The sequence below is a fragment of the Physella acuta genome, unplaced genomic scaffold (assembly GCF_028476545.2).
Source record: "Physella acuta isolate Inbredline_101_S28 unplaced genomic scaffold, ASM2847654v3 ptg000540l, whole genome shotgun sequence".
Classification (NCBI taxonomy): domain Eukaryota; kingdom Metazoa; phylum Mollusca; class Gastropoda; family Physidae; genus Physella; species Physella acuta.
Window position 1 is genome coordinate 454,521 of NW_026732059.1, and position 8,306 is coordinate 462,826.

General features: G+C 37.4%; 1 protein-coding gene across 1 annotated transcript; it reads right to left on the reverse strand.

Moving 5' to 3' along the window:
• Window positions 1-8: 8 nt before the first annotated feature.
• On the reverse strand, window positions 9-5,965 carry LOC131945932 (uncharacterized). The gene is made up of 7 exons (XM_059306565.1): window positions 5,881-5,965; window positions 5,544-5,684; window positions 4,547-4,743; window positions 3,889-4,023; window positions 3,626-3,699; window positions 1,547-1,760; window positions 9-95 (listed from the first exon to the last, which is right to left on the reverse strand). Exons 1-6 carry the CDS (start codon window positions 5,963-5,965, stop codon window positions 1,583-1,585), a joined length of 810 nt encoding a protein of 269 aa, XP_059162548.1. The 3' UTR covers window positions 9-95; window positions 1,547-1,582.
• Window positions 5,966-8,306: the final 2,341 nt, after the last annotated feature.

Sequence of the window (8,306 nt, forward strand, 5' to 3'; positions counted from 1 at the left end):
CAGCAAGGTTTTATCACAATCTTCTTCTGGATGATTCGCTCAGTTTTCACGTAATTATCTCATAACGAGTCTCACGTTTTTAAATTGGATGTACTCTGTTGATAAGTAATGTTAAAATTCTATGTAAATAGCGACTTGCACTTAATGTAAACAAAGCACCACAAATCAATAAATTATTTTAGATTTAAACTACATGCAATCATTATTTTACAACTAATTTTGTGTATAAATCTAACGCATATTTATTATTTCTTTCTTTTTCTAAACTTTTAATTATTTGTTAAACAAAAGCTACGAGAATGTAGACTATATAATTGTTTGCATTTTAAATTTGTAAAACTGTGTTTTAAGAGTACGTATTTTACTATTCAGGTCAATAGGTTGAACTAAGATTAAAATAGTTGAACTGTTGTTTTAATTGAAAGTTATACAAACAACAAAAAGTATATATATATATATATATATATATATATATATATATATATATATATATATATATATATATATATATACATATATATATATATATATACATATATATATATATATATATATATATATATATATATATATATATACATATATATATATACATATATATATACATATATATATAACATTGATTAGTTGCTAAAAATAACTTCGAATACGAATGTAAATCAGAATAAATGTTAAAAACAATAAACTAATTGGTCTAATTAAATTAATTTTATAAACATGTATTTTCTGTAGTTAAACTAGCTATTGCTATAGAAGTCGTCCTCTGCTAAATATGTCTTTTGACACCCATTAAACTCATTAAGCTAATATTCCCTAATAAATTACGCGATAATTTTTTGCAATTGTGTTACTTCTGTCTCCTGACTAGTTCGTTGAATCAACAAGATTACATGCGGCTAATCGAAGTTATGTACACCGTCCTACACACGGACCTATGATAGAATATTGATATTCAGTGAAGGACAGATACTTGATTATTTTTGTGAGGATCATATTAAAATGCTACCCGCTCTGTGAATCTACTTTAATACTGTCGATTCTTCCAAATGGGATCTAAATTGTAAAGAAAGTGACTTAAAAACTTCAACCTGTAGTAAAGGAAGTGTTTACTATTTAAAAAATGTACGAATCTTAAAATGATAAATGTTGTTAACTTATGTAGCGGAAGATAGAATATCGTTTTGTAATGTTTGAAAACATTTTCTACAGATTGTTGTACACTGTCTGATTGACGTTTAAATAAAATATACTAACTACTACTGTTTTTATTCCTTTCTACAATGTTTTCTAAATTGTTTCAATCAACTGATTTCATTGTTTCACTTGACCATGTTCACATTCAAATTTGGGAAATAATTTACTAGCTGCATCTGAAACTACTTATTTTGCTTTGGTCAGTAAAAATTATTATTTTATAAATTCTGGTTTTCTTTCAGGCATTTTTCTCGGGCAGGTAACTTAAAACCACCGAGTGGCGTTGGAGGGGGTGGAACTACCCCGTTTCTAGTATTGGTTTCATAATTGCTAGTGTTGTAGAACTGTTTACCTCCATGCTATGGTTCTAGAACTGTTGATCTCCATGCTATTGTTCTAGAACTGTTGACAACTGTTTGACTGCTCGACCGTTCAGTGTGACATCACATGACATCGGACATCGCGTCATGACATCTCTGATGGCTGTCGTGTACATCTCCTTGTCATCACTCATTTCACAGTCCAAAGATAGCGACAGGCTGTCCAGATTTGTGCACGGCTGTAAACTGTGGACACACAGGTAGGGTAGGAATATCATTACATACATGTATGACACACATCAGAAACTCATATCGTATCTGACTCGCCAAGCCAGTGGCGTAGCTACCGTAAAGCTAGCGTAAGCAAGACATAGGGACCCAAGGCAAATAGAGGCCCTTTTTCCCTCTTTAAAATTTTAAAACTTTTACATTTTTATATTTGTATTATAAATATAATTTTAGAAAGAAAATGGAAATCCAGTTTCTTTTCTACTGTAGAAGTAATAAAAATTAAAAAAAAAAGGCCCCCAAACCTTTCTTACTGTGGAGTGAAGGGGGGGGGGGGAGTGTACAAGGCCCATCGGTATCAATAACCCTATAGCCAATGTTTCTTTCTGTTCATCGATATTAATAAAACTACGGGCATTGCTGCATTTTCGGGCAAGCCGTTGAGAGAATTAACCTATAAATAAAATTGAACATTAAATCTTTTGTGAGATTGGCATCCGGAACCCACAATTTTTTACGCATCTCTAAAAACTCTCTACCCAACCTCCACAAACATGCACCCCTACCCTCTCAAGTAGTATACAGTTGGACGCTCCTAGTTTCTCCATTATGATGATATTATGAAACAAGTTGTAGATATGCCCTTTGGGTCAGTAACTTAGCCATTCGTAGTATCGAACTTAAAGAAGCAGCTAAAATGCCAAGCATGCTGTAGCACACAAATTGTACTTCTGTCCAGAATAGGGACTCTGGGATGTCGCTGAGCTCATCCCGCACTGATGGGTACCTGACTCAAAGGTACCTGACTCCAACCCACACAACGATGATGGTACCTGACTCTAGTCCACCCAGCTCTGATGGGTATCTGACTATAGTCCACCCAGCTCTGATGGTACCTGACTCTAGGCCACCCAGCCTTGATGGGTACCTGACTCTAGTCCACCCAGCTCTGATGGGTATCTGACTATAGTCCACCCAGCTCTGATGGTACCTGACTCTCGTCCACCCAGCTCTGATGGTACCTGACTCTAGTCCACCCCAGCTCTGATGGTACTTGACTCTAGTCCACCCAGCTCTGATGGGTACCTGACTCTCGTCCACCCAGCTCTGATGGGTACCTGACTCTAGTCCACCCAGCTCTGATGGGTACCTGACTCTAGTCCACCCAGCTCTGATGGGTACCTGACTCTAGTCCACCCAGCTCTGATGGTACCTGACTCTAGTCCACCCCAGCTCTGATGGTACTTGACTCTAGTCCACCCAGCTCTGATGGGTACCTGACTTTACTCCACCCAGCTCTGATGGGTACCTGACTTTACTCCACCCAGCTCTGATGGGTACCTGACTTTACTCCACCCAGCTCTGATGGGTACCTGACTTTACTCCACCCAGCTCTGATGGGTACCTGACTTTACTCCACCCAGCTCTGATGGGTACCTGACTTTACTCCACCCAGCTCTGATGGTACCTGACTTTACTCCACCCAGCTCTGATGGGTACCTGACTTTACTCCACCCAGCTCTGATGGTACCTGACTCTACTCCACCCAGCTCTGATGGGTACCTGACTTTACTCCACCCAGCCCGTTCCCCAACGTGATTCTGGTACCTGTCTTACTGTTGGGCACGATGCAGCTACACCATTTAGTCATATACAGAGTTCAAGAAACATACACATACAAGCTCTAATAAGATTATCTCACACAAAAGTTTGCTTCATTGATTTAACCAACCCAAAAATTACAATATATGCATTTAATCTTGCAGCACCCTCGACCATATGTTTTACTACTTACAAATCAAACAACTAATAAATTTTTAGCCTACAAAATGTATTTAACAGCCTGAAATCACAACCAGAACAACACTAGAATGTTGACTTACCTTTTGAACATCGCATCAATGCATTCCATGTCTAGACGAACATCAGTTTCTAGATAAAGATGATGTAAAGTTTCCTGTAAACACAGACCAATTATATGAGTAAAAATCATTGATGTTGTTGCATTAAATTTCACAAACCAATTAATTTAACGCTGATTCCATTCAAAAGCAGTTTTAGCTCGGATCTTTGTATTTTTACGATTCAGTAACGTGAATTTACTAAATGAAAGGTTTGTACCCAGTGTGAAGCTGATCCCCCTCACCTGAAAGTTTTGTCCCATATGTTGAAAGAACTTCACTATGTTCTCTATAGCGATGACACTGCCAGATGTCCACTGGACTTGATAGAGCGGCATGGATGGTGTTAGCATCAATGTCGTGTCTTGGAAGTACGACTCCTGAAAGGAATTTGTTTCAAGACTTACTTTGAAATTCTGTATATAATTGTGATTTATCTACTTAGAAATAATACCCTGTAACTCAGTGTTAAAAAGTAAACAATAAATATAGGCCTAGCGATCTGTTAGGCAGATGAAGTAGAGTTCATATGTTAATTGGACTCGACTCATATTCAGAATTAAAGACGAGTAGGCCAATTGCTGACTACTCCTCCTTTCATGAGTTAGGTACCCATCAGATTTTGTTGGACTTAGAGACGTTCTACTGACTTGAACCTTGGATTTGAACTCGAGACTTTCGGATTAACAGCCTAGTGCTCTACCACCGTCGCATGTTAGTCTGACTAAAATAATGAACAGAAGGTAAGCTACTTGTTTATCTACTTTACTAAAAGTGGCCGTGTGTTCTAACAGTTGCCAGACTGACACGGCTTTTAATTTAATAGCAAAAGTAAACTGAGTTTGTATTTTTTAAAATATTTTTATACTGAAGGTTTTTTTTTTTTACTAAACAAAATCTCACAGTTTTTGGTTTGATGAAAAATATGACTCGGAGCTCAGGGCATGCCGCTGTAAGGTTCTCCCACGCTGTAGGGGTGGTGCTAGTCTCGAAATTTAGGGGCTTGTCTACACGAACTGTGATCACCTTCAGACTACTTGTTGTCCTGGCTAAGCTAAGCAGCAGGTCATCTTCCAAATAGCCGTAGCTGAGGTCAAGTTCTGAAAGTCACAAGGTTTCTCGATATGTGGCATATGGTGAGTTGACTAGAGAAGTAACCAAGTCAAAGATTACGTACACATAGCGTTAGTGGTAAGAGCTAGGGGGTCAATATCTTATCAGAGCTGGGTAGTCAAGGTTAGAGCTATAGTAGTCAAGGTATTGTCGGAGTTTGGTGAAGGTCTTATCAGAGCTAGGTGGTCAAGATCTTATCAGAGTTGAGTAGTCAGTTCTTATTAGGTCAAGCTTTTGTTATAGATGGTGGTCAACATCTTGTCAGAGTTGGGAGGTCAAGGTTTTTTATCAAAGCTGGCTGGTCAATGTCATTTTAAAACTGGATGGACTGCTACACTGAAAAGTGTTTTTCCAATCTCCTGACTTTACAGCCAGTGATGCAACACTAGAGATAACCAGTGTTCACTTCCATGTAAATTTATAACCACCATCATTAGCTACCATACCAGAGGCGTAGCGACCCTTCCCGGCGCCCGGGGACAAACTTTTCGATTTGCACCCCAACCCCCTCAAGATTTCGATATGCACCCCCCTCCTCAAACTTTCCATTTGCACCCCCCTCTCAAACTTTCGATCCTCAACTTTTCAATTTATTTTTCCAACCCATTTTGGCATCCCCCCCCCCCCCCCAACTCGCTACGCTACTGTACCATACTATTCAATAGTAAAACGAATGTTTGTTTATTATTGAAAATATTATTAATAATTCTTACTTGTTTTAAAAATGTAACAGACCAGGCAAAATCAAACTAATCTTTTAACTGAAAGATGACGTCATTCAACCCACCTGACAACTTGCTGAAGCCAGAGATGGCGCTTCGAAATTGTGGAAGAAAGGTCAAGTCTTTCAAGCTAACGAGCCTGTAGATCGCCAGTTTACGAAGCGTGTTGCCGCTGTTTTTACCAGCACCAGTCAACAGTTTCAGACCTTGAAAATTATATAGTTTCCATTTTTATTTTTAATTGGTTTAAAACGTGTTTGGAGAAAAAAAAAGAATTTATTATTTTGATTTCTGATGCATTAAAAGTATAATAATGCTCATCCCAAAATCCCCTGTCTGAAGTGAGGTCGACTGTTGATACCACCACAATAAAATCTAACTAAATACAAACCGTGCAAGCACCCAACTTCTTGTTAACACCCAACGTCTTGTTAACACCTAATGTCTTGTTAACACCCAATGTTAGACTGTCCATACTGACCTTCATCTACGGTAAAACAAGCATTGTTGCTGAGGTCCAGGACACGAAGTTGCTCCTGGTCCTCTAAAACTTTGGTCAAGAGTTGAACGACCTCTGAAAATGACCTTGACCTTGCTCTTTTGCCATCGATTTTCCAACTGCACAGATTTGTTAGCTTGAAGGTCCAAATTTGATGGTTGCCTGAATTCAATAAGTTTGCCAAAAATTGGCAAAGCTTTTCAGTGCACGATGCGCAGCCTCTGTTTGCTTTAAAAACAAAAATACACATGTACATTTGTTGACTGGTTCGTACATTGACGCACATTTACACTCCTTTTTGTGTGACTTACCCCACAAATGATACCTGCTCGGTCTACATTCTACTTTGATGTGACGTAACGTTTTGCCAGTCATTTTTACAAACGTGATCGCTTTCTCATCACTCTCGGAGGCGAAAATAAAATCTCCGGTCTCCCACACGGACGGCTCTGAGAGTGGACGGAGCCAAGATTTGCAGGTTAGAGCGGCGTGGTATTTGTCCCTGTTGCTCAGGTAACGGAAGACTTTCAGCAGAATTTCGTTCGGCAGCTGGCTCCAGTCAGGCTGAAATTGTATTAAACAATCGTTGCCTGGTAGACACCAGAGGCGTAGCGACTCGGCGATATATTAGCTTAGAAAGGTCTAGTCACTTATTCATGGTTTTTATATTGCTGTCATAGAATGGACACCAGCGAGAAAAGTCTCAAAGGTATTTGAGAGGCCCATAAATTCATTTAAAAATCATGCACAGCGTAGTTACAATTAATATGGTTATAAAATCCTGCCTGTTTGGTTTTTTCTGACTTTACTAAAGATTGGATGTATTTGATGTTTTTAATATTTTCGGTAACTAAATAAAAATAAACCGGGAGTGATCTGCCCTAAACTTTCTCGAATATTCTAATATAACACTACAGGGGATGGCAACTCGGGATATAGACTTCTAGGCATGATTTTTATTCCATTTTAAATACTCACATTTCTTAAAATAGAATATAATCTCGTAGAAAAAAGAAATGCACACCAAGTGAACGCTAAATAAAAAAGCGCATAATAGTGCGCAATATTATTAGTACTTTATAAATTTACATGCGTTTTTTGAGAAATCGGAAATAGCGTAAATAAGTACTTCCGGTCAACGGAAAATACTCAAAATTTGACAGAAGGTAGAGAATTAGCTCTTTTACTTACATATCAAATTTCATTTATCTATCTGAAATAGTACTCAAGTTATAGGCTTTTGAAAAATTCAAAGTAGAAAAAGTACCACTTCCGGTTATCGGAATTCGCTCAAAAGTTGATACGGATCTACGATTTTGATAAAATACTTATATATGAAATTTCACCAGCCTAGCTGTAACGGTACTCAAGTTATCGTGTTTACACACGGACACACAGACACACAGACACACAGACACACACACAGACATACGGACAAGATTGCAAAATTATGTTTTTCCGTATCAGTGAGGTGTAAAACGTCGAAATTTGTAAAAATCTCGATTTTTTTTTTGCACGATTACAATACTTTCTCTATACTACGTATATACGAGAAAGTAATTTAAAAAAAGCAAAAACAATTTGGTTTTCACGTGTAATGGCGACATAAACAATGGCATCCGGCTATTGGATAGGCCGACATAGGTTTTACTGTACACATTGTAAGCTAAACATAGAAAACTAGGTCATGGGGTTTTAAATTTGCATTGTTATTTAAAAACTTGATCTGCAAAGTTTTGTAAACAAATAGTTATCCATCACTAAGTTACTGTACAGCCAATCAATATTTGTCTTACGAAAGTGAAACATTCGGTTATAACTTAGGCTTGATGAAAATAAATAGAAATGTAGCATTATACTCAACAAATTATTTTCAAGTTCTCTGGATTTGCAACTTTTATAGCATTTATTCTAAAAATATAAAATTTCTAAATTAATTTTAGGCTTAAGTTTTTTTTTTTTTTTTTTACGGACTAAATCTAAAAAGCAAGTTTTTATTCCATATCATAAACATTATGGAAAGAATCTTGTCAACTCGCTGGTGTCCATTGATGCAGAAAACACTTAAATATAATTTCTATAATTATTTTTCTCCCCCGTTGGGCGCCCTTAACATCAGCACTCCGGGCGATTCCAACTACCTCCCTCCCATAGTAACGCCTCTGATGGACACAACCGAGAGCATTATCACAGATTATTCAAAAGGCTCATTAAATAATTTTGATTATTTGCAGGCACTTCTAACTGACTGATACGGTTCGTAGTTGGTACGTAGGTCAAGACATTAAATTTGACTTAATTGGTTGCCTAATTAATTTTTTGCGAATTA

Coding starts and splice junctions, on each gene's coding strand:
- LOC131945932 (XM_059306565.1), bottom strand. CDS start 5,965: ATGAAGGTCAGTATGGACAGTCTAACATTGGGTGTTAACAAGACATTA. Junction 5,685..5,880: donor GGGTGTTAACAAGAAGTTGG/GTGCTTGCACGG, acceptor ATAATTTTCAAG/GTCTGAAACTGTTGACTGGT. Junction 1,761..3,625: donor ATTGATGCGATGTTCAAAAG/GTAAGTCAACAT, acceptor GTGTGTCCACAG/TTTACAGCCGTGCACAAATC.